We start from the raw sequence: 26,593 nt of genomic DNA on the forward strand, positions 1-26,593 counted from the left end.
TAGGCTCCTGACTCCTTCGGCGATGGGGTTCGCCGCCTCTCCCAGCTGGCGCTATCTATACACGTTAATAACTTGATGAGTTTATCATATTGTCTGATGCCGGCTGGATTATTATGGCCTAAATTGCGTTCTGCTGACAAGCAGGCCAGGTTAATCTGGGGCCGCGACTTTATAAGGGGCAGGGAGCTCCCGGCGAGGAAACTGTCACTTTAGCTATCGGAGTTCACCGGTTTACACACCCCCACCCCCAACCCCTTCCCCTCGGGTGCAGAGAACGACACATTTTGCCTCTGCCCAGTCCCGCAACCAACTGCAGTCATGAACGGCACAGAGGGGGAGAATTTCTACGTGCCCATGTCCAACAAGACGGGGGTAGTGAGGAGCCCGTTTGATTACCCCCAGTATTACTTGGGCGAGCCATGGATGTTCTCGGCGCTTGCCGCCTACATGTTCTTCCTCATCCTCACCGGCTTGCCGGTCAACTTCCTCACCCTCTTCGTGACCATCCAGCACAAGAAGCTGCGGCAGCCGCTCAACTACATCCTGCTCAACCTGGCCGTGTCCGATCTCTTCATGGTCTTCGGAGGCTTCACCACCACCATCATCACCTCAATGAACGGCTACTTCATCTTCGGACCCGCCGGCTGCAACTTCGAGGGCTTCTTCGCCACGCTCGGCGGTAAGTGGTCGGCCGGCTCGTTCATGGTGAGGTCTGGGTTCCCGCCGGGCAGTGGCCAGTTTCCCCGGGGGTGGAAGGGGATGAGACGCGGGCCGGGCCGGGGAAGGGGCGCCACCTGCCCGGACCACACACGGGACCCGCGGCTCATTCAAACCGGACCGCTGGTGGGGAACATAGAAACGAGGTGTAAGAGAAGGCCATTCGGCCCTCCGAGCTAGCACCGCCAATCAATATGATCAATCGCTGCATTGTGGTCACCGTGGGGCGGGCTTTAATGAGAGCAGTGTCCGGTGTGGGTTTGCCCGGTGCAAAACGTTGCAGGGCGGTCCATCATGAGGGACATACAGTCCAGATGACCGGCTGATGCAACGGTGTGTGTGAGAAGGAGATAGCCATGTCCATCTTCAGAAATTGGAAGGAAACAGTATGAGACACAGTCAATTTCAAATGCGGGAATCAGAAGCAAAATATAAACTAATTGCTGGATATATCCAATGGGCCAGGCAGCATCTGTGGCGGAAAATGGACAGACAATGTTTTGAGTGGGGTCTCCTCTTGTCCCCACCCCATTAGTTCATCTCTCTCTACCAGCTATTTCTCCTCTACTCCATCCATGTGGTCCAGGCCTAGCCCAAAATATCGTCTGTGCATTTCCATCCACAAATGCTGCCTGACCCGCTGAGTTAGTTCCTCCAGCAATTTGACTCATGGTCAGGAAACAATAGGGAGACAGGAGGCACAGGTTGTAGTCGAGAGAAAATAAGGAAGTGTTGGGTAAAAGTGTGACTGCAGGGAGACTAAACTGGTTTTATTTATTTTATTTTTTTATTTTTATATTTTTGCACAGCAATTGTACAGAGATAAAACATTTGGCATCTAAAATGATACAATGATTGCACGGCTTCACTTTTAACCTTATAACCTAAACTATGAAAATGAAAAAAGAGAGAAAGAAAACAAAAAAGAAAAAAATAGAAAGTGAATAGATAGATCGAAAAAGAACAAAAGAAAGTCCCCTAAACTACCAAAGTATCTAAACTGGTTTTAGAGCAAGATTAAATAGAATAGATGGAGTAAATTTCAGAGTGCTTCGCTGTACATCCTTATTTCGCACAACCAATCACTCTGAAATTTACGGTGTTCGGAAGGACTGCTTAACGAGCAGCCAGCCCTTGGTCGGAGGAGAATCTTCAGTCAGCAGTCGAGTGATAACACATTACACACGACAACGGATTCGCTTAATCTGGGCTCACTTCCAACGAAGGTGATGTTAGAGGACTCTCCCTAGAAAATTTGAACAGTCAGCTTTACTGCTGCCGATTATCTTATTGCAACATTTAAAACTGATTTGCAGAGACTTACTGATTAAGGTGCGCGTGGAGCTCAGAGTATTTGGATTACAGATTAGTGATGGGGAAGGTCGTGTCATTGACAAAGCCGGAAGAGGTTCTGGGCTAAGAGAGGAGTGGGTTGATGAAAACTAATGGGAGATGGAAACCCAATTGGACACGCTTCAGTTGCTGATGGAAAATTAAATTGATGCAAACGGAAATAAATTAATAAACAATAAAAATGATTAATTTGCTAACCGTTTCAAAATCAAATCCTCCTATTAGATCTGATTTAAATCGTAACGTTCACAGTTTCCACAAGTTGTATTCCCAACAATCAGTGGACTGGGTGTCCCTTGGTGTCCAGCTGAAGAGATGGAACATTATGGAGACCTTGTTTTGATATTTGAGATTAGGTTTGGATTGTGTGCTTTCTGCTGCAGAGTGACACCTTGAACACAAGAACTGCACATAACCTCACCTCCTGCAACTGGGTGAGGGTGCGGGTCTGTGGGTGCAAGGCTGGGGTGACTGCCTTGAGTACGTGTCTCTGGTGCCATCCGGGACCTGTTGGTCCCGTCAAAGATCCCTAAGTACCCTCACCTCATGTGCTTAGTGCCTACTTTATACCAGTGTCAACACCCCCAAAGCATGTTATTGCTTGGGTCCCAGCTATGCCTGCCTTTTTGTCAGTTACATCAAACTTGTTTCAGGTGTACACTGTCCTAACCCCCAACTCTTTCTCCGCTACATCAATGACTGCATTGGGTCTGCCTTCTGCACCCATGCAGAACTCGTGGACTTCATTAACTTTACCACTAGCGGTCACCCTCCCCTCAAGTTCACCTGGACTATCTCTGACATCTCTCTCCCATTTCTTGATCTCTCTGTTTCCATCATAAGGGACAAACTATCAACTGATATCTAATATAAATCAACTGGCTCCTACTGTTATCTGGACCACACCTATCCCCCCCCCCCCCCCCCCCCCCCCCCCCCCCAACCTTATTCTTGCCAAGACGCTATTCCCTACATTCAATTCCTTCGTCTCCACCACATCTACTCCCAAGATGAGACTTTCCATTCTAGGGCATCTGAGGTGCCTTCGTTCTTTAGTAAACGTGGTTTTCTCCCGGCTGTCATAGATGGATCCCTCACCTACGTCTCTTCCGTGTCTTGTAGTCTGCTCTTGCTCCCCCTTCCCACAGATAGAACAAGGAAAGGGTCCTCCCCTTTCACCCCTCCAGCCTCCACATCCAACACATCATACTGTGACATTTTTGTCACCTCCAACGTGATCCCACCACCAGTCACATCTTCCCATCTTCACCCCTTTCCGTCTTCTGCATAGACCGCTCCCTCCACAATTCTTTGGTTCACTCATCATCCCTTCCCTCCAAACCTTCCCCACCCCTGATATATTATCCAGCAACTGCAGGAGATGTAACAACTGTTCCTATACCTTATCTCCATCTAGGGTCTCAGCAGTCCCTCCAGATGAGACAGAGGCACATGCACACCTCAAAACTCATCTACAGTATCCAGTATTCATAATGTGTCCTCCTGTACATCAGCAAGATCAAGCGTGGACTCAGTGACCGTTTCGCTGAACACTTGCGCTTGGTCCGCCAAGGCCTACTGGATCTCCTGGTTGCTAACCATTTGAACTCCCCTTCCCATTCCCACACTGACCTTTCTGTTCTGGGCTTCCTTCGTTGCCAGAGTGAGGCCACATGCAGAGTGGAGGAACAGCACCTCATATTCCGCCTGGGTACCTTACAACCCAAAGGTATGAACATTGATTTCTCCAAATTTAGGCAACCTGTGTCCTTTATTGCACGCAAGGACATTTCATGTGGTGCACAATATTGCATTAACCCAACTTACTCACCACGAGGCAGAAGGAAGCTGGTTAGCTGCAGGATCCATATTGGCTCTCGGTCCCATGACCCCTCTACTATTTCACAGAACTCTTGCAACATTGCCTACCTTATTAACAACCCTCTACTTATTTTTTGTCATTAAGCTACATGAAGGGGTAATTTACACCAGCTGATCTATGGAATTTGGAATGAAACCAGAACATAGGTGGGAAACCTGCTTAACTGCAGGAGAGCATACAAACTCCGCATAGCTAGGATGCTGTTTTGGACTGGTGTCCCTGCAGCAGAGAGACGTCTTTCTCTCTTTTCTCTTGTGAAATGGAAGAAGAGCAATCAGAAGGAGCGTGGGATGGGAGGGGAGGGGAGATCCAGTTGCTGTGGGCTCTCTCGGGATCAGTGAAACAAGGATGAACATGGAGAAGGTCCTGGTTAGTATAAATACCCTACCACCTCCATCCTCACCCTCTTACCCACACTCCACACCAACCTACCCACATTCTTCACTCCCCTACCAATATCCACACACCTTCCCAACCACCATCTACCCACTTCCCCTTCCCCCACCTCTCAGTCTCTCCCACCCTCCCATCACACTTCCCCACAATCTCCCCCCAACTTACCCATTTTCTTTTCCTCTGCTGTGCTGTCGGAGGGAAGAGTCCTGGTGCCGTTCCAACCTTGATCACTGCAAATAATTACGCAAATAAAAATTACAACCTACTCTTAAATGTTTTGCTGAACTATTTCCCGTCAGACCACAAGGAGCACTAAACTGAAACAAGAAGAGTGTGTGAAAGAAGGCAACTTGAAAAAGCAAAATCGTTGAACAAAATGATTCAAAGTATATAAAAAGCAACTGAGATATTTTAGGATCATAAACATCTGAATGTGTGAATGGGATGAACAGGCATAGGTGTACAAATACAAGGAAAATCAATATGGCCTTACAGCTGTGCAAGATGTTGGTAAGGCCACAATTGGAGTGCAGTTCTCATCACCCAGCTACATGAGGATGTCATTAAATTGGAAAGGGGACACAAAAGATTCACAGGGATATAATATAACTGGAGGCTTTCAGTTTAAGGAGAGGCTGGATAGGATGGGTCATTTTCCTTGGCGTGGAAGAAACTGAGGGATGACTTTGTCGAGGTTTATAAAATCACAAAGGCCATAGTCTATTCGTCCATAGCCTGTTCGTGCCCTACCGAACTTAAAAACAACTCTACCACCATAGTCTATTCCTCAGGTTAGGAGAGTTTAAAACTAGAGGGCACAGATTCAAGTTGAGAGGGGAATTGAGGGGCAATCTTTTTGTACAGAGGGTGGTGCATGTATGGAATGAGCTGCCAGAGAAGTGGTATAGGTCGGTACAATTATGACATTTAAAATACACGGACAAGTACATGGATAAGAAAGGTTTATGGGGATATGAGATGGAGACAGGCGTGTGGGACAAACTCAGATAAATAACCTGGTCGGCATGGACAAGTTGGGCCAATATGCCCATTTCCATGCAGTATAGATCTGTGACTCCACAAACAGCAACGGAAGGGTGGACTTATTTCTGGAATTGAATGCATATAAATCATGTTGACCATATCAGACCTCGCGAACACACATGGGATAGGTCCAGGTTACAGACAATAATTGCAAAGGGGATTCATCAGAACAGAGGTGTTATGAGGGAGATGGAACGGCATGGACCATCTTTCTCTAGAAGAGGGAAGGTGGAAGGCTAGTTATATTCAGGTTTGGGGGAGTGGATTCTGCTTGCAGCAAGAACCACACCTTGGGAGTGTCAGGTTTATCGAGAGATCCTCAGTAGTGCAGAGCTTGTTGCAATGGTTGAGATGAGAGGAATAGTGACGATGATTTATTGAAAATGAGCACTGGTTAACCTGGAAGCAGCAGACAGGAGTTCCAGGTTGTCTAAGGAGGCAAGTATTTGTAAAAATCAGAATCAGTCAGCTCACTGGGCTCTCCACTGGGGGAGAAACAGAGCTCCTGAGATTCCCGACATTCCCACCGAGATCCTGCACTGGGTCAGACTACCATGGCTACCACCATCTCGGTAGGTCTGGTCTGCTGCACAAAAAGTCAGAAGCGACAGAGTACACAAGTTACCATCAAATTATTCCTATTTACTATAATGTTTATAATTATACAGTAAGTGCTTTAACTTTACTTATTAATGATGTTAAGCTTTTAACTATTTCAATTGTTTGTGCATTTTAACAAATTTCAAAGGGGTTTAAGATGATTGAGATTGCAACAGCTACCAAAGACAGGAAAGCTGGGGAGGAATGATTGGCAGTATTCAGGTTGATTTGGGCTGGGATCACCGCACCATAACCAGAAGCCTGAGCACAGACGCATGTGGTGTCACCAACGGCAGTGATTCCTGTCTGGCGATAGTGTCAGCAAGTGTAAGTTGGGCAGTGTGTGTATCGGCCACCCAGTCAAGGTATTGGTTGGGCAGTGTGTGTGTATGTCAGACAACTGGGCCATGTATGTACATGTATGATACATGTATGTATCAGTCAACCAGTCACAGTGCAAGGTAGGTATTGTGTAGATCATGCAAGCAGTCTTTGTGTAAGTTGTGTAATTGGCCCATGCATGTATGAGACGGTTCACTGTGTAATTTGTGCAGTGTGTGTATCTGTTAACCTGTCATCGTGTAAGTTGGACAGAGTGTGCATCAGACAACCAGGCACAGTGTAAGGTGGGCAAATTTGGGCATCCAATTATGGTGTAAATTAGTCATGGTCTGTATGTTGGTTGGGAAGTGTGTGTACCCAAGTGATAGATTACAACCCAACATATGTGCATTGATTTCTCCAATTTTAGGCAACAACATCCCCCATCACTCCTCCCCCCCTCCCTCTCCTCCCTGTGTCAACCCATTTCTCCCAATACCTTCCCCTTTTTCCTTCTCCTGTTGCCTTTCAACTATATCCCTTCCTCGGGCTTTACATTTCACTCCTCTTTGCTCCGTAGGTAAATTGGGCAGTGTGTGTGTGTATCTGATGACCAGTCACACTGTATTTTTTGCAGTGTTGTTTGAGACAACAAAATCTTTGTCTTTACCTGATGTCCCAGTTGGTAAACACTTTACTTCTCTTTCCCTTTCCCACACAGACCCCTGTCCTAGGTCTCCACCATTGTCAGAGTGAGGCTAAATGCAAATTGGAGGAACAGCATCTCATATTTTGCTTGGGCAGCTTAGAGCCCAGTGCTATGGATATTGATTTCTCTCACTTCAGGTAGCCACGGTATTCTCGCTCACTATCTCGCCCCCACCCAAGTCACACTCGCTTCTTGTTTTCACCCAACAAACAGCTAATCATGGCCGGTTTCCTTTATCACCGTTACCTTTTGCATATCTTATATTTATTCTTTATCTCTCAACATCATCGTCTATATCTTTTGTTTCTCTCGTTTCCCTTATCTCTAACTAATCTGAAGAAGGGTCTCAACCCGAAACGTCACACATTCCTTCTCTCCAGAGATGCTGCCTGTCCCGTTGTCCCATTGTGTCGGTTTAAACGAGCATCTGCAGTTCCTTCATACACAAATCTCCGTTTAAGTTGGGCAGTGTGTGTATATCAGACAGCCAGTCACAGAATAGGTTGGGCAATGTGTGTGCAACAATCCACAGTGCATGTTGGGCAGTGTTTGTATCAGACAAGCGGATACAGTGTAAGTTGTGCACTGTGTGAATCAGTTAACAAGTGACAGTGTCAATTGTGCACTATGTGTATCAGATTGCCAGTCATGGTGTAGGTGTGATGGGGTGTGTATCAGACAAACAGTCCTGATGTAAGTTGCTCAGTGTGTCTATCAGTCAACCAGTTACAGTGCAATTTAGGCACTGTCTATCAGACAACCAGTCACCATGTTGGTTGGGTAGTGTGTTAATTTTTGCTGTATTGCAATTGATTCTTTATGATTTTTATCTTCAATTTCTGAATCTAATTTTCATTGCAACCATCTGTGCGACCCGCAGCCTCGGGGACACACATCAAAAATACTCTTAACACATTTATCATGTACCATCTAATTGTGGAGTGTAACTTTTGAACTGTTAAAATTGTGCATTTTGTAAATGAGGTAACATGTAAGTGCATGTCTTGTAAACAGAGTATTATGTGCATCATTCAGTCTGTGAGATCCAGTAACAACCATGTTTGTCAAGCACTATGTAAATCTCACACTATACAACTCGTGCATCATCTAAACCAGGTGGTATACAAACCTTGCACAGTGTCAACTGATCAGATTGCAATTCTAGCTGTAACTAAATCAGATAATAAGTTATTTTTATCTAGTCTAAATCTTGTACAGGTATACAATAAATCTTGCTTAATGTAAGGCGATGTGTAAATATGCATGCTATCAATCATGAATGGTGTATAACACACAATGTACATTCTGGATAACATTATGATGTAGATCCTGCACATAATTTGTTCTACATGAGGTAGATCTTGCACTTTTGTACATTCAGTACAATGCAAAACTGCATGCCTAAATATAGAAATATATTTGTAGAATATATTTGTGTAAATATAGAATAGAGACAATCTTGCATCGAGTTATTCCTTCATGGTGTAAACCCTGCAATGTTTTTGCTGGGTGGGGTCAACTTGCATGGTGTTGAATGAGTTAGCCTGTTCTTGTGTTGTATATCTCCATAAATCAGTGGAATGGATCTTGCATTGTATAAAATCAACATAATGTAAGTCCTGCATGGTGTTGGTTCTGTGTGTGTAAATCCTCCAAGCTGTCAATGCTAGACGGTGTCAATATTGCATTTACTGACGCAGCATGGTGCAAATTCTGAAAGGTAAAAATCCAACTTTGTGTAAACAATCAGTGGAGTAAAACTGGCATTGCTTTTTTCTGCATGGTATTGATTCTGCATGATGTACATTCTGCATGATGTACATTCTGCATGATGTTAAATTCCACATGGATTGATTCTGTATGGTGTCACTTGTGCATGCTGTTTAATCCTGCAGGTTTACATTCTGCATGATGTACATTCATCACAGTGTACAATCCTACATGGAGTAAATTCTGCAATGGTGTAAATGCTGCATGTACTTTCTGCTTGTTGTAAATTTTACATGCTTTCTAATCTAAATGGTGTAAATTCTACAAAGTGTAAATTCTATAGTGTACATTCTGCACAATATAAATATTGCATGGTATAGATTCTGCAAGTGTAATTCTTGAAGGCTGTAAATACTGGATGGTGTAAATATTGCATTGGTTGTTGCTATGTGGTATAACTTCTTTCTGGTGTAAAACCTCTGAAAATGAAACACTAAGGGGGCATGGCTATAAAAGTGATAAGGGGAGAATTTAATGGAGCTGAGCGGGGCAAATGTTTTTAAACGGAGAGTGGTGGAACACATTGCCTGGGGTTGTGGTGGAAGGAGATACGATAGTAGTGTTTGAGAGGCTTATAGATAGGCACATGGAAGTGCAAAGAATAGAGGGAGATGGATCTTGTACAGGCAAATGAGATCAGTTTAACTTGGCAACATGTCTGGCACAAACATTGTGGGCCCGTTCTTGTGTTGTACTATTCTTGTTCTATGTTCTTTGTCCCCTGTCTCTCGAGATCATGTGTTTTTCAAGATATCTGAAAGTTACCTGTGTCCTCTGTAAAGACACAACCAAAATTGTTCTGCCCTTTGTTCCCAATGGCAATTTCTCTGCCTCTGACCTATATTTGTATTCACAAACGGTTCCTCATCGCGTATTTATAACTGTGCTAGTTAGTTTTTGTCAGGGAGTTGTGTTTGCCTCCTATTGTCTTTGGCTATATTGCAGGTGATGTCATTATACTTATTGCTACTCACTTTGTTGGATTGTTTTGGAAATTGTGAAAATTGTCTTGTGTTGAAGAAGGCAAGTTACTTTGTTGGAGCTGATGCTATCGTGTGTGTTGGATATGATGCTGTTTTTTAGTTTGGAAGTGACGTTGTCATTGGTTCTTGGAGTTTGCTGTACTTTGAATGAAGTTGGAGGTGCTGTTGTCTTTAGAGGTGATTTTGCTGCTGGGTTTCTTGATTTTATCATGTATGGGTTTAGGAGTGGAATTGATTTGGTGTTTTTGTAACCACATGAATTAACCACCTTTCCTCTCTGATTCTGTCCCTCAGGTGAAGTCGGTCTTTGGTGCCTTGTGGTTCTCGCAATTGAGCGCTATATGGTTGTTTGTAAACCTATGGCCAACTTCCGATTTGGCAGCCAGCATGCCATCATTGGCGTTGTTTTCACATGGATCATGGCCCTCTCTTGTGCAGGCCCCCCTCTTGTCGGATGGTCCAGGTAGAGATACTTTGTAATTCCCTTATTGTCCTTTGCCTCCCACCTTGTTCCTCATTTCACAGGAATCCTCTCCAACAGCTAAGTTACTTCTCAACTTGAGCAAAAAAGTAACGTGCTGAAGAAACTCAGTGGGTCAGGCAACATCTGTGGGGGGCATGGACAGATTCAGATTCAATTTTTAATTTAATTGTCATTGTCAGGTCATGACCCAAGATAACATTTTGGGTCATGACCCTTCTTCAGCCTAATTGATTAGTGGGGAGAAAGCTGGAAAATAGAGGTGGGAGCATGACAGAGCCTGGCAAGTCCCAGGTTAGAGGAGGTGTGATGGGCAGATGGATGAAGTAGGTGACAACAGTTAAAGGTGAAAGAGGAGTCAAAAGGTGTCAAATAAGGAGAGAAATGGAAGAATGAAATATAAAGCTGGAGGGAGAGATATAATGGAGGGGTACGAGTGGAATGGGACAGGGAAGGGGGGAAGAGAGGGAGGGATGAAAGGGAACTGTGGGACGGGGGTGGGTGTACGGAGGATGCAAAAGGAGCAGAGTGACAGGGTTGGTGGGAGAAATGTGTGTGTACTGGGCTGGGCGGGTGGCAGGGAAAAGAGAGGGGGGTAGGGGGAGCATTACTTGAAATTGGGTAGATTTCAATGGTAACACCATTGGGTTCCACCAGTTTGCATGTGGTTTCACTCTGACAAAGGAGGAGATCAAAGATAGACACAAAAATCTGGAGTAACGCAGCGGGACAGGCAGCATCTCTGGAGAGAAGGAATGGGTGACGTTTTGGGTCGAGACACTTCGTCAGAATAGATTAAGGTCATTTACGTCTATTGGAATATGAAGGGGGATTAAAATAGTTATCAATGCAGGAAATCCAGTAGTCATTGGCAGACAGAGCACATGTCCAGTGAAATAGCCGTGTAGCCTCTGTTTGTCTCACTACTGCTAAAGAGACCACATCAGAAACACCGAGTGCAGTACGCGAGGTTGGAAGAGATGCTTGGAAGGCATAGCTATGGTTCATGTGATGGCCCATGGCTACACTATCTTGAAGGAAGTGAGAGGAGTCGAAAGAAAAGTTGTTGAGGGTGAGGGCAAGTTCTACCGGGTAAGAAGAGTGTTAGTAGAGGGCAAATGATAGGACCTGTGTTCAAAGCGGATCTTGAGGGCCCTGAGGCTTCCTGGTGGGGAACGGAGGTGTGATTGGACTGGATGTCCACAGTAAAGATGAGGCAACAGGGGCCAAGGAATTGAAGTAGTGAAGAGAGTCTGAGTGTAGGACATTAGGGACTGGCCAAGGAGGCTCAACTCCCAATTGAGTTATTTGGAAATTAGTTTTGTGGGACCGGAGTGTCAGTAATAATAATGGGTCTGCCATCGCAGTCCTGCCTGTGGGTTTTAGGAAGGAGTTGAAAATGGGCAGTGCGGGGTTGGGGTACTATAAGGGTGGAGGCTGTGGAGGGGAGATCACCAGAGACTTACTTCCCAATATATTTGGTGTCTCATCTGCATCTGATCTCTCACACCAGAATTGTTCTGTCTGAATAAATAGTTGAAATCTATTTAAAGTTCTTAAAGTAGACCCCATCAGAATTACTTACTTAATTCAGCCTCCAGGGTCCATACCAGTGTCCATAGAACAATTCTATTAGTCCCATCTCCCTTCTCATTGTTCCCTTTTCTCCTGGAACATATTCTCCCTAACACATGCCCATCAGCTTCCCTATGAATGTTTTGCCATTTACACTACACCTGGGGTAATTTACCATGCCAACTAACCAACTCCACATAGAAAGCCTTGGAGGTCAGTACTGAATCTAACTTCTTCGAGCAGTGAAGCAGCAACACTAGCCATTAACATCACCGTGTGCACCCGATGGGTCCAGCGTACTCATTCCAAACTCGGTGAAGGTGCCAGTTTTAAGGCAGTTGAGCATTCCTGCCACTGGATTAACTGGCCCAAGGGAAGCTCCACCTCAATGACTAAGCTAGAAGGTTTATCCTGACCTCGTATGCAGTATTATGGGATGGCTCAATTTCATATGTCTCGCTTCTATGCAAGAGGCATGCCCAATTTAGGCCTGTTCAATGCATCATTGTATATCAATATTCCATTGCATTAATTTTGAGATGTCTTACCTGCGTCTGAACTAATATTTATTCCTTAACCAACCTTGATAAAACAGACTTGATCATTTTATCACTGATGTTTGAAATAGCTTTTTTGGTGAGTAAACCAATAACCACATTTAGCACATGACAATAGTGACTATGGGCAGCTGTCATTATTAATTTGGGACTGTCTGAGCTTGTGAAAGGTTCTGTATATACATTTGCCTTGGTTTCTTTGACCTGGGGTCCATTTCCTTTGTAGGTATATCCCAGAGGGATTACAGTGTTCGTGTGGGGTTGACTACTATACCATGAAGCCTGAAGTGAACAATGAATCCTTTGTCATCTATATGTTCGTCGTCCATTTCACTATTCCACTGATCGTTATATTCTTTTGCTACGGGCGTCTGGTCTGCACAGTCAAAGAGGTACATTTATAAATTCTCTTTGTCTGAACACATACTAAAGCACTCTTTAGTCTCCAGAAGTAATGTGGTGTGGATATGGTATCATCGAAGGCAGGAAGCTTTAACCATGCAGTGTTAGTCTGGAGGCCCTTCCCGAAAAAGACATTTGTGCCTCTGAACCTTTCACAATTATTTTATTTACTGGTGCTTTATTGAACTCAATAGACGATAGACAATAGGTGCAGGAGTAGATCATTTGGCCCTTCGAGCCAACACTGCCATTCAATGTGATCATGGCTGATCATTCACCCGTTCCTGCCTTTTCCCCATATCCCCTGACTCTGCTATCTTTAAGAGCTCTGTCCAAGTTGAAACCATACAGAGATTTGGCTTACACTGCCTTCTGAGGCAGAGAATTTCACAGACTCACAACCCTCTGTGTGAAAAAGGTTTGCCTCAACTCTGTTCTAATTGGCATGCCCCTTATTCTTAAACTGTGGCCCCTGGTTCTGGTCTCCCCCAACATCGGGAACATGTTTCCAGCCTCTAGCTTGTGCAAACCCTTAATAATCTTATATGTTTCAATAAGATCCCCTCTCATCCTAAATTCCAGAGTAAACAAGCTTAGCCGCTCCATTCCATCAGCAAATGACAGTCCCGCCATCCCGGGAATTAACCTCGTGAACCTAAGCTGCACTCCCTCAATAGCAAGAATGTCCTTCCTCAAATTTGGAGACCAAAATTGCACACAATACTCTAGGTATGGCCTCACTAGGGCCCTGTACAACTGCAGAAGGACCTCTTTGCTCCTATACTCAACTCCTTTTGTTATGAAGGCCAACATGCCATTTGCTTTCTTCACTGCCTGCTGTACCTGCATGCTTACTTTCAGTGACTGATGTACAAAGACCCCTAAATCTCGTTGTACTTCCCCTTTACCAACTTGACACCATTCAGCCATCTGCCTTCCTGTTTTTGCCACCAAAGTGGATAACCTCACATTTATCCACATTAAACTGCATTTGCCATGCATCTGCCCACTCACCCAACCTGTCCTCGTCACCCTGCATCCTCATAGCACCCCCCTCACAGTTCACACTGCCACCCTGCTTTATGTCATCTGCCAATTTGCTAATGTTACTTTTAATCACTTCAGCTAAATCATTGATGTATATTGTAAATAGCTGGGGTCCCAACACCGAACCTTGCGGCACCCCACTAGTCACTGCCTGCCATTCTGAAAGGGACCCGTTAATCCCTACTCTTTGTTTCCTGTCTGCCACCCAATGTTCTATCCATGTCAGTACCCTACCCCCAATACCATGTGGTCTAATTTTACCCACTAATCTCCTATGTGGGACCTTATCAAATGCTTTCTGAAAGTCCAGGTATGCTACATCCACTGGCTCTCCTTTGTCCATTTTCCTAGTTACATCCTCAAAGAATTCCAGAAGATTAGTCAAGCATGATTTCCTTTTGTAAATCCATGCTGACTCGGACTGATCCTGTTACTGCTATCCAAATGTGCTGCTATTTCATCTGTTATAATTGACTCCAGCATCTTCCCCACCACCGATATCAGGCTAACTGGTCTATAATTTGTTGTTTTCTCTCTCCCGACTTTCTTAAAAAGTGGATAACATTAGCTACCCTCCGATCCACAGGAACAAATCCTGAATCTATAGAACATTGGAAAATGATCACCAATGCATCCACAATTTCTAGAGCCACTTCCTTAAGTACCCTGGGATGCAGACCATCAGGCCCTGGGGATTTAGCAGCCTTCAGTCCCATCAGTCTACCCAACACCATTTCCTGCCTAATGTGAACTCACTTTCTGAACTTTGCCAATTGGGCTTGTGACCATATCACCAAACCCTGACTATGGGTGCTCTCTGTATGGAGTTTGTACTTTCTCCGTGAGGTCACATGGGTTATCTCCGGGTGCTACAGTTTCCTCACACATTCCAAATGCGTGCAGAATTGTAGGTTAATTGGGTTATGTAAATTGTCCCTAGTATCTAGGATAGTATTCGTGGACAGGTGATCATTGGTCAGCATGGACTTGTTGGGCCGAAGGGTCTGTTTCCATGCTGCATCTCTGAACAAAACTTTACTTTGAGCAGTGACTTACCCTCCGACTCACGGCCCATGTGAATGAGGCATCAAGTAGCATATAGATCCCAGGGCCCTGTGCCTGGCTCAGCTGATTCCTGAAGTAGGCTGTGTGGATGTGGAGACACGTACTGTTAAACCTGGTGCTCCCTTTGCCTTCTTTTTTTATCCATAGGCTGCAGCTCAGCAACAAGAGTCCGAGTCTACTCAGAGGGCTGAGAGGGAAGTCACCCGCATGGTGATCATCATGGTTGTGGCCTTCCTGATCTGTTGGGTGCCGTATGCTTCAGTAGCTTTCTATATCTTCATCAATCAGGGCTGCGATTTTACCCCTTTCTTCATGACCGTACCAGCTTTCTTTGCCAAATCCTCAGCTGTCTACAACCCTCTCATTTACATCCTGATGAACAAACAGGTACGAGTCCAACATTAACTTACTCATCATCTCCCTCCCTCCCTCCTTCTCCCCCTCTCTCTGAACTTGAATATCTCTGGCACTACATATATCTATCCCAGTCTCTCCCTGTCTTAGTGTGTTACCTCACTGTCAATTAACATAAAACTGAACCGTACAACACAAGAACAGGCCTGTGCCAAATATGATGCCAAGACCATCACTTATCTACTTGCACATAAATCCATATCCTTCCATTCCCTGCATATCCATATGGGTGAGTTCCAACCTGTGAGATGGGTGGCCAAATTTGAAAGTTCCTAAATTATAACGAAATACCACAGCATTAAAAATGGGCCTAAATATGACCCATTTGAGCTAATTTGTGATCAAATCAACCAAATTTAATGCTTTCAAAATTTGAAAATAAAATTTATAAATGTATTATTATTATTTTAATATACATAAATGGAAAAAAAATAGTAACCTTTCATCGATTTTAATGTTAATTTACTAGCAATTTTCCCGGAACCAAAAGTATCGGTGTAGACAGGAGCATACTTTCAATGATACATGGTGTTATGTAGAACCCGATCACTTTCGATTCCCTTTGCTACAGTGCACAACAACATAGCAACAAGCAATGAAAGTTTAACGGAATTAAACATTTCTATAGTAAACTAGAAGCAACACATTTACGAGAAAAGAATGAAAAAGTACAAAAAGATTTTTACAAACCAATGAGTCTCAGCTCCCTTGCAAAATGTCTCCACATAACCTACCACGAGGCCCATAGTCCATGTCAAGGGGGCATTATAATGCGTTGTTTGAAAAATGTTTTTAATCACGACGAGTGCAAAAAAAAACGTTCTAGCATTGACGAGGTCAGAAATCGGGAGGGAACTCAGAATTAGACATCGATAAAATAGGTGAGCAAACGAGATTTTTATTTCATGATTTTCAGTTCTATTCATCATTGAGTATTTCAATGGAAAGCTTAAACAAAATATAAACAATGAAAAAGAAACAATAAATATACAAATGGTTTCACTGCTTTTAAATCACCCATTTCACACGTGATCAAAGGGGCGTCGCTACTCACGTGTTGCTGCAAATGCTTTAGGCATCAGAAAACCATCAAATCAGGTGATAAATGATTTAAAAAAATCATAAACATAATCAGAATTTGGCTTTTACAGAGTTATTTAATTGCAAAAAATAATGTGATCTTTCTGGTATAAATTAGCCTAAGGATTTGATGAACTCCTGCCTGAAAAATGTCACACAAAATGCCAGAAAACAATCCGTTTGGTCATCCACATTTCCCTCACCTTGCCTCACCTCCTCGTTACTGGACCCTGCACTTTGATCAGCTGACAGATTAGTCAAACAACCCCATCACTTAGTTTATCCCTCTCTAGATCATCTGAAACATCGACATCCAGGCATGTTGAGCTGCCAGTCATGTCCCCGTCACAACCAAGTTCCTGTCATGGCCACAGCACCATAATTCCAAGCACTGATCCAGGCTCTAGTTCTTCAACTTTACCCATAATACTCCTTACTTTGAAGTAAACCCTTTAGCCCTTAATTATCCCCATAAACATGAACTTCTCCCTGCTTGTCCTTCCTTTGAGACTTTTCATAAGCCCTCCATTTCCCGATGTGCACTCAATGTTCCTGCCTCTCATTTTATTTCTCTCTCTCACTGTTTCCTTCTCATTCTGTTCTCTCTCTCTCTCTCTCTCTCTCTCTCCTTTTCCTCTCCCTTTGTTTCTTTATCCCTCTCTCTCTAATTCACCCTCTGACTAAGTCACTGTGTTCTCTCTCTCACTCTCTCTGTATTCCTCTTCTCTGTTCCTTGTCTCCCTCTGAGCTATCCATGTCCCCCAGAGATGTTGCCTGACCTGCTGTGTAACTACGGCACTTTTTGTTCTAAGCAAGATTCCAGCATCTGCCGATCCTTACGTCTACAATCCCCCCTTGTCTCGCCCTCTTTGTATTCCTGACTTTCCCTCTTTTTATTCTTGTCTCTCCGTCTCCCGCTCTCTGTTCCTCTAGCTCTGTATTTTCTCAGGCTCTGTCCCCTTCCTAATGTATGGGCACTATCTGCACTATGCAGTGACCTTTCATTACTTCCCCGTACCCAATACCTGCTTGCAAAATGAGATGCAATTTCTAAGTTGAGTGTGTTAGTGGCTTTCTAGACAAGTCACCAAGGTCCTGACTTTGCTCTCAGATCTGGCTCTCCCTGGACTTATTGTTGGGTGCAGAATAACTCTCTCCTTCTCTCCCATAGTTCCGTAACTGCATGATCACCACGATTTGCTTAGGCAAGAACCCATTCGAAGAGGAGGAATCCACCTCAGCCAGTGCCAGCAAGACAGAGGCTTCGTCCGTCTCCTCCAGCCAGGTGGCCCCTGCGTAAACCCTCAGCTCGGCCAATTCAATGGAGCCAGATGCTGGTACTGCACCTCAATGCTGCCCCTTCCAAACAAACTGATTGTGTTGAGGTTTGAAGGCCCAAGATTTCCAAACCCAGAGAATTTCAGCAGCATCAGATAGTGGAACTTTCCAACTGCGTGACAAATACTTGTACAGAGCCAATCGTTTCATCCTGAGCTTTGTGATAAAACTACGAGTCCAATGGTGAACATCCGAACCAGCTATGTTGTGAAGATGTTGTAAATTGTTTCATACATGCTGGCAGACATGGTCTCTCGCACTTCCCATTCTTTATAAAGTCCAAATGCTTTGTAAAAATTACCTCTTATCAGTCCCTTTAGCGCGATGCAATCTAGCAGATCTAGAACCAATACTAGTTAATAAAGAGCACGTTGCAAATAGCCTGTCTTCTGGAATTATTTCTGTGTAAAGCTGCCTTCAGAGGTTACATTCCCACCTTGGTGGGCTGCTAACTCTAATAAAGCCCAGATGGACACAAAAAGCTGGAGTAACTCAGCGGGTCAGAATTAAGCCCAGGTCTTTCTTCCTATTGGAGAATCAGAGCTCTTTCAAATCATCTTCCCCCCACTTACTCTGGAAATCTTTTCATGATGTCTCCATTATGGCTTTTGCCCCTTTGAGATTTGTTTCCCTTAGTTCGTCCCTGGTCCCAATAGGTTGAGTTGAAATCATCAACCTTTGCATCCTGTCGTGAACTACCTTCCCCCTGGGCCCAGTCTTCCCCTGTAAACCATGCCCTCCGCTCCGTCTCCCCCACCCCTGGTCCGTTTCCCCATCTCGTCCATCTCTGTCGACCCCTTCAGGCAATTCTTCCCCCCTCTTTGGTCCACCTCCCCCCATCAGTCCATCGATACATAACAGACAAAATTGAACCGCTGCAAGCAACCGAGGTTAAAGGATTGACTGGAGGAATATTGTAAAACGTGCTTGAAGCAAGACAATATGAATGGTTCACACTGTCCTATCCAGGTTACTACCCTGACAAATCAGAAGGGCACTCATTTGTCAGTGTGGTGCTCCCGTGGGGTTTGGCAAAGGGCCTGTAGCACTGCGGGCTTGCCTTTCTCTCCATCCATCATTCCAGTATCTTCGCATTAGTCACTGACCAGAACCTCTGCTGCACCATCCGTGTAAACACTATAGCTATGAGAACAAGTCAGGGATGGGATCCTACTGTGAATGACTCACCAGAAACTCCAAGGCCTTCCCAGCAGTAGCAAGGTACACATCAGGCATAGCGACCTCGGCTCCAGCAACTCTCAAGAAGCTCGACACTCACCAGGACAAAGATCCCGCTTGGTTGTTGCCGCGTCCACCACCCTTGTTATTCATTCCCTCCACCACAATATCTGCAGTGAGCACCAAATGCAAAATGACTGCAGCTACTGATCCGGGCTACTCCGACAACATCTTCCAAACCCTTGACTTATGCAGCAAGAAGGGCAAGGGCAAGCAGATGCATGGGAATACTGCCAACACCTTCAGCACACTGTCCTGACATCGATACTCCGACGGCAACTCCCAGATGAGCAGCTGAGGTAAGCAGAAGGCTGAAGACGGAAGCCACAAAATCAGACTGCAGCCCAACAGAGCAGTGGGAGCATGTTAATCACAGGACCTGCTGGGCCTCAGCAAGAGAATGGACAATCTAATACTTCTACAGGGAGCAGGCTGGGGCTGCTGACAAGCATGTGTAGGGGGAAAGGAAGACTTCACGTCTTCCAGGTTGTAAGCTTGATGAAGCCAACGGATACTGGGAAGCTGGCATTTTCTGGGTTACCTAGAATCCTTGGTCAACATTACTTTAGTTAAATATCTATAATAAAAAAATGAAATGTAATCAGAGATACAACAGAAACAAGCCCTTCGGCCCGAGACCATGCCGACCATTGGCACTGCTTCATTGGGATCCCACTCTCTCATTCATTCCCTACACATTAAGAACAATTTACAGGGGAAAATAAACCTAAAAACCCACACGTCTTTAATGTGGAATGAAAGCCGAGCATCCAAAGGAAACCCACACAGTCACAGGGAGAACATGCAAACGCCACACAGACAGCACCCAAGGTCAGGATCGAACACAGATCTCTGGCGCTGTGAGGCAGCAGCTCTACCAGCTGCACCACGGTGCTGCCCCTATATTGAGTCAATACATGACTCAGTAAATGGACATTGAAGCCCTCACTCAGTGCATTCTGTACGCTTGCTACTGTCAGAGTTTGTTCTGAGGGTTGATCAACATGGGGGACCATTGACCATTGACCATTGAGGGAGGATGGTAGGTGATAAACAGTAGCAATGTTACAAAATTTTGAGATTTTAAAAATCAAGTCTGCAATTTATCCCATCAGATAAAGCATAACAATAAGTTTAATTTGACACCAAATTCACTTTCATATCTCAAGTATTAACAAAGTTATGGCCATTTTCATACTCGGAAATTAGCATCTTGTTCCCTATTGATTTTCAATGGACATTACAAAAAAGCTGTGATCTTGGATAGTCAAAAGCCCATTTCTTAAGGAAAGATTAACATTTTTAAATAGCCTAAGTGTCCAAAGATTATTCACAAATAATTCACAATATAACATGATTTTTATATCTAATTTACATTAATTTATAGGCCAAATGGAAGGAATTTAGTGTTCAATTGCTGTAAATAAACGCCCATTTAAATCGGCTTTCTAGTGGGTTTCTGTGAACGCGCTGGTTTAGAACGTTCGCATCGCGCTGGATTAGTGCCCTCAAATGCCGAGAAAAATACTGCGGGATATAAAAAGCCCAAAATGAACTACTCGCTATAGAAAACTTTAATTACAGGGTTATATATATGCCCCACTTAATGTAAAAATAAGGTACATACCTTTAATTGTTTGCTTTATAAAACCCTGGGGCTGCGAGAGGTTGCGGAATCAGAGAGTAATTTAAAAACTATTATAACTATATTATCGAGGCCTATAAAACTAATAATACCTTTTGCGACCGGGTCTTGCAGCGATTTTTCGTTAATGATTTACTAGGCTGAACATCTGCGATTAGAACAGCCTAGTAAAAATCGCGTTTTAAACCCGCCCCCTCCAAACAGCGCCAAAATCGCGGACATGGCTGAGGGCAGATTCCCAATGACGATTCAGGCAGGTTTTGTAACATACCTATAAACAGGTGCAGTTTTCCCTGCCCATGTGTGAGCTGACCATGATTTTGGGGTGAATGAAACACACATTGGTATTAAGCTGGTATGGGAATGGGGCAGTTTAAGTGGGACAGTCAGTCCATCAAGCAGGAAGAGTAGCTGTTCTTGATACCAAGTAATTCAAGAGCATCAGTTGGTATTGCCTTTAAATAACTTGATCAAGACAGTAAATGCAAAAATACAGAATAAAATAATTTGAGAAACAAGAAAGAATCAAGGTGACAATTCCAGAAACCACTGAACAAAAGGCAATGTTGATGGTGAAAAGTTCAGTTGATGGTAAAATCACCTTTTTAAATAACCCATAATTGTGATTTGAAGTTTGGATTCTGCTGATGCAAGTGAAACAAGCCGGCACCATCCCCACTTGTTTATTTATATTGATCTCTCAGTAAGGAAGAGCTCATCACAGTTATCTACACCTGAAGCCAAATTCATTAATAGATTCAATGAGGTTCAGGTTTAAGCCAATCAGAGTCAAACTCAGTTTGACTCACTAAGTATATACTCAGCCTCTAACTCAAGCATCTATTGCACTGAATGAATCAACATGACTCCAAAGAAAGCAACTGCAAGCACAGCCAGTGGCTCCCAAACAACTGGTGTGAAGGTGGTTCCCCACAGCGACTCACCTTTTCAGGTAGGGGCAGATTGGGTGTACCTGTCCCATGGGCAGGAGAATTGGAGAACACACTAGGCCCAAACATTTCCTTTTAATCCAGGCTCTTCTACAGGTGGCCCTCACTATAAAATATAACCTGGAGCAACCTAACAGTGCAGGCTGGTGTGTTGCCATCAGCCTTTTTTGGTAACGTTTTAAGTGCTTTCTGGATTTGTTTCCTCGGTGATTTTTGTTTTAGAATTATTTTATTCTGTGAGTCTCTTTTTGTATCTGCTGTCTTGATGCAATTATTTATAGATGATGCCTATGGATGCTCATGAATAACTCCTTGGCATCAGGAATAGCAACTACTGCTTGAGGAACTGACTGTCTCCTTCAACCTGTTCATCTCTGTACAATTTTAATACCACACCAACCAATCTGATTATGTGCTCCTTAACTACTACTTGGTGTTAATATCTGGATACATGAACCCAGTTAGGTTTGCAAGTTATCTCAATCTACTTCAAAAAGTAACTTTTACAGTTGATGTACCTTTATTAAAAGTTGAATAAAACATCCTGTATCTTCCTACTTGGAGGTGAAGTTACAGCCAAGTGACTGTTGCACTGAAGCTGTGGTTAATATTTCGAACATATTGTGGTCCTGAAATTTCTCCCACACCTGTGGCCCAACTGCTATACTCGTCCTTCCCCTGGCTTGCTGATTCATAACTGTTCTCCCTCCATTAACTTCTCCTTTGATAAACAATGTGATTCTGTTCAATAACTAGTTTTTTTAAAATCTGTTGGGCCTATAATTGGAAAGCAAAATCACTTGTAACAAACCTCCATTCTCCTCCCCTCCCCAACACATGTTTGTCCTCCAGTATTGGGCCAGAGAAGCGGTGCTATGTTGATCCAGCCACGGTACAAACGCCCTCCCATTGTACAAATGGTGGTTAAAGCCTTGGAGAAAGCCAATGATTGCAAAGGTACTTCAGTGCCAGCTATCAAGAACTACATTCTCTCGGCTTACCCAACAGTGAGTCCCATCCTTCTCAAAGCCTATCTGAAGAAAGCTTTGAGCGTTGGTCTTGAAAAGGGCATTCTCATCAGGCCTGCAAGCTCAAAAGCAACTGGAGCTACAGGACGATTCAAAGAAAGCATATTCTCTACAACTGGATGTTGTATTTTACAATTGCTCTTTTTAACTAATTGCACCCATTGTAAAGTTTCTATTCCTCCAGCTGGACAATGTGACTGTAAGGCAAGGCAACTTTATTTATATAGCACATTTCATACACGAGGCAGACTCAAAGTGTTTCACATAAAAACATGTCATACAATAAAATGAAATAATAAAATGAAATAAAATAGAATTAAAAGAAAAAAGCAAAATAAAAAATGCATTATAAAAAGTGCAAAAGTTAAAAGTGCTATGTAGTTAAGATTTAGCTGAAAGCTAAAGTAAACATAAAAGTTTTCAGTCTTGTTTTAAAAGTGGTCAAAGTTGAGGCAAGTCTTAAATCTTCAGGAAGTTTATTCCAGCTATTTGTTGCATAGTAACTAAATCCTGCTTTCCCATGTTTTGTATTTACTCTGGGAATCATTAACAGATTGGTTTCAGAAGATCTTATCTAGAAGGCTTATATAGTGGAAGCATGTCAGTGATACATGCGGTTTAAAACGTATATTGATTGTAATGGTGAAGGTTCTGCCTTCACAGCTGTTTTACTGATTCATAAACCCAAAATTGAAGTGATTTTGCATGATGTATCTGAAGTATTTTGATACTATTTCGCAGCTTGCAGCTAATACAACCATGAAGAAACGCAAATAAAACAGTGATCCAAATGTTGGTTCTACAAAAACGGATGTAAAGGTCAAAGTCAAGACAACTCAAGCTGATAAAAGATTTGGTAAAGATACTTGATTCCTTCTATTCATCCAAACTTGTTCTAACAACTGAGCCAACTATTCAATTTTTTCTTTGCCTGATCCCTTATCCATGCTTCTGGGATGAACAAGTTTTCAAATGCTCCTATGTTTGTCTATGGAATCCAATGGCTACATCTGTTCTCTAGCCCCCAACAGTGGTGGAGTGGGTGGATTTGTACCTCAAAAATCAAATGGAATTTGTATTGTAGGTCTCCTTTATTGCCATGTAAAAGGGCCAGACAAAAAGAGTGAAAGACAGGATGTTGGAGCATTGAACATATCTAGATACAAGTACTTTGTTCCTTAAGTTGTAACATGGGCAGACTGGGTGGTGAAGGCAAGCAAGTCATAACCCTTCATCAGTTGAGGCATTGTATACAAGTTGGTTGTACCACACTACAGGAAAAAATGTGATTAAGCTGCAGAGTGCAGAAAAATGGTACTGCATATTTTTTTTCATCGTAAAGCAGTGCCCTCTAGTACTTCATATTTATGTCCAAAAAAGGTCTGACAGTCTACCCTAGCTATGTCTCTAAATTGTATGTACTTCTATCAGGTTTCTCCTCAACCTTCAGCATTCTTGAGAAAACAAAATGTCTAATCTACTCTTGTGGCTAATGCCCCCCTAACCCAGGCATCATTCTGGTAAACCTCCACTGCACCCTTTCTAAAATGTCCACACACTTCCTGTATTGGGTGACCAGAGCTGTACGCAACAATCCAAATGTGGCCTAACCAAAGTCCTGTAAAGCTGCATCTTAATTTTCTGACCCTGGTGCTCGATGTAGTCCAATGAAGCCAAGCATACCCTATTCATCCTTTCAGGAAGTAGTGGATTTGGATCCCAGGGTCCCTCTGTATATCAATGCTTTGAAGGGTCTTGCCATTAATTGTATAGTTTCCCCTTGCATTCAACCTTCCGAAGACCAACAGTTTTGCATTTGCTTGATTCAGCTCCATCTTCCCCTTCACCATCCATTTCTGTAACTGATCTATATCCTCCTGCATATTTTAACAGCCTTCCCCAGCAATCTAGGTGTCATCTGCAAGCTTACTTGCCAACCCATCTACATTTCTATTGTCATTTGTATGTATAAATCATAAACAAGATCCCTGCAGAACTCCATTGATCACAAACCACCAGCTTAAATTGTCCTTTCTCCGCAGCCCTGTCTTTTATCAGTAAACCAGTTCTGAATCCACTCAAATTGCTATTAATCTGATGCATCTTCATCTTCTGCATCAGCATTACATGGGGGATTTATGGAGGAAGTCTCCTGGCTGAGATTTAACCCATTAAATGTGTGAGGTACTGGAAGACTGTTCCTCTATTTAAAGGGTGCGAGGAAAAGCCTGGGAACTGTAGGCTGTGAATCCATCTATGCTCAGAGTATTCTGAGAGTTAAGATATACATGCATCTAGCTTGGGATAGTCGGCTTTGTTTTCTACACGGGAGATCTGTCTTGTGAATCTGAGCTTTTTGAAAATGTAACAAAATGCTGAAGGCAGAGCTGTAAATGTAAGCGTGTGCACAAAAGAATTTCAGCAAGGTATTTGACAATAGACCAATTCCTGGTTTTGGAGTAGTGTTGTGGGGTTAAATGTCAGAATTATATATTAGATGCAGAAGCAAGAGGGGTGAGAAGCAAGAACTCTACACTTGTTCCATCTGGGGGTAGGAAGAGTGAGAGCAGATCTACAGGACACAAGGGGCATGGGTGAAGGATCCATCGATGACTGCTGGAGAAAACCAACGTCACTAAACAAGAGTGGATAACCTTCGCTTGGGAAAATGGAGAAATTTGGAGTATGGGATACAAGTAGCAGGGTGGGAAGATTAGTCCAGATAATGGAATCAGTGGGTCTATAATAAATAGTCTGTCTATAGTCTGTCCCCTGTGATGAAGCAGAAGTGTCAGATAGTCTACTGTAAGTAAATCTGAGGGTGGGGTGGAAGTTGGTGATAAAACTGTTTGAAGTCAGTTGGTGCAGGAGGCAGCCTCCAACAATGCAATCAGGTTTAGCGGGGTGAGGTGGAATGGGTGGCGGTGTACATTTGGAATACCGACTGTTCACCATAACTGACACAAGACTGCGACTGCCCATGGCTACATCTTTCACTTGAAGAACGAGAGGAGTCCAAGTTGTTGAGGGCAATGAAATGATCTGCCAAGCAGAGTAGTGTTAGAGTGGGACTGATTGGGTCTCTATAAAGACAAACTTCAGATTCAGATTCAGATTCAATTTAATTGTCATTGTCAGTGTACAGTACAGAGACAACGAAATGCATTAAACTTGTGGGCTCAAAGACCTTTTTGGTGGGGAACTGGGGTGGGGGGCTGGGGGGGGGGGGGGGGGGGGGGGGGATAGGAATTGAGAGTAATTGAAGTGTGAGTTATCCTGGATGCAAGTCAGAAGGGACTGGACAAGGTGGTGAGATAGAATTGAGATGTTTGGATATCTGTTCTGTGGGACAGGATCAGGCAGAAACAATGGGTCTGCCAGGGCAGTCCTGTTAACACTTGTCTGTCATATTGTACTCTAACTCACAAATACGACTTCATAAAGAGAACGCCCAACCAGCTTAATGTCTTTGCAGATTCAAAAAAGCCCAAGAGGTCAGTGGAACCTTCAAATAAAAAAGGAGCAGAATCTGGGAAAGTAAGTAGTTTTTATTTAATTCTTCCTTTGGCATCAAAACTCAAATGATGTTCAAGGTGAGCTTGGGCCTTGCCTCCAGGCTCTGCAACTTGCTCTTGTTTCCACATTCAAAGTATTGTGAGGTTTGGTGCTCTAGAGATGCCATCGCCCTCCTCCATTGCACAAAGATGTCACTATTCTTATGCTCTTCCAGACTGCGTGTATTTTCCATGTAGAAATCAAATGGTGTCAATGTAAAGATTACAGTGTCTTCCACATCAAGAATTTGTCCACTTGAATCCCATTAATATCCACCTGGCAGAGAAAAATGTGATAGCTCATGATGGGATGGATGAAACATTTCCATTGAATGGTAGGCCAATTTGTGTGACTGTACACCTACTCATTTTGTGTTCATTGTTGCTTGTACATTTGTGGCTTGTCAGATTAGTTTAAAATCTCATTGCTTGGAAGGCTTTGC

The 26,593-nt window shown here is 43.5% G+C and overlaps 1 protein-coding gene across 1 annotated transcript; it reads left to right on the top strand.

The window, feature by feature from the left end:
- Nucleotides 1-197: 197 nt before the first annotated feature.
- On the top strand, nt 198-18,112 carry LOC129704618 (rhodopsin). Its single transcript, XM_055647860.1, has 5 exons — nt 198-679; nt 10,070-10,238; nt 12,615-12,780; nt 15,050-15,289; nt 17,568-18,112. Exons 1-5 carry the CDS (start codon nt 319-321, stop codon nt 17,694-17,696), a joined length of 1,065 nt encoding a protein of 354 aa, XP_055503835.1. The 5' UTR covers nt 198-318; the 3' UTR covers nt 17,697-18,112.
- The last annotated feature ends 8,481 nt before the right edge of the window (nt 18,113-26,593 follow it).

Source organism: Leucoraja erinacea, chromosome 16 (assembly GCF_028641065.1).
Source record: "Leucoraja erinacea ecotype New England chromosome 16, Leri_hhj_1, whole genome shotgun sequence".
NCBI lineage: Eukaryota > Metazoa > Chordata > Chondrichthyes > Rajiformes > Rajidae > Leucoraja > Leucoraja erinaceus.

Excerpts from the sequence above, each read along its gene's own strand:
- LOC129704618 (XM_055647860.1), top strand. The coding sequence starts at position 319 with ATGAACGGCACAGAGGGGGAGAATTTCTACGTGCCCATGTCCAACAAG. Across the intron at positions 680-10,069 it reads CTTCTTCGCCACGCTCGGCG|GTGAAGTCGGTCTTTGGTGC; the intron begins GTAAGTGGTCGG and ends TCTGTCCCTCAG. Across the intron at positions 10,239-12,614 it reads CCTCTTGTCGGATGGTCCAG|GTATATCCCAGAGGGATTAC; the intron begins GTAGAGATACTT and ends TTTCCTTTGTAG.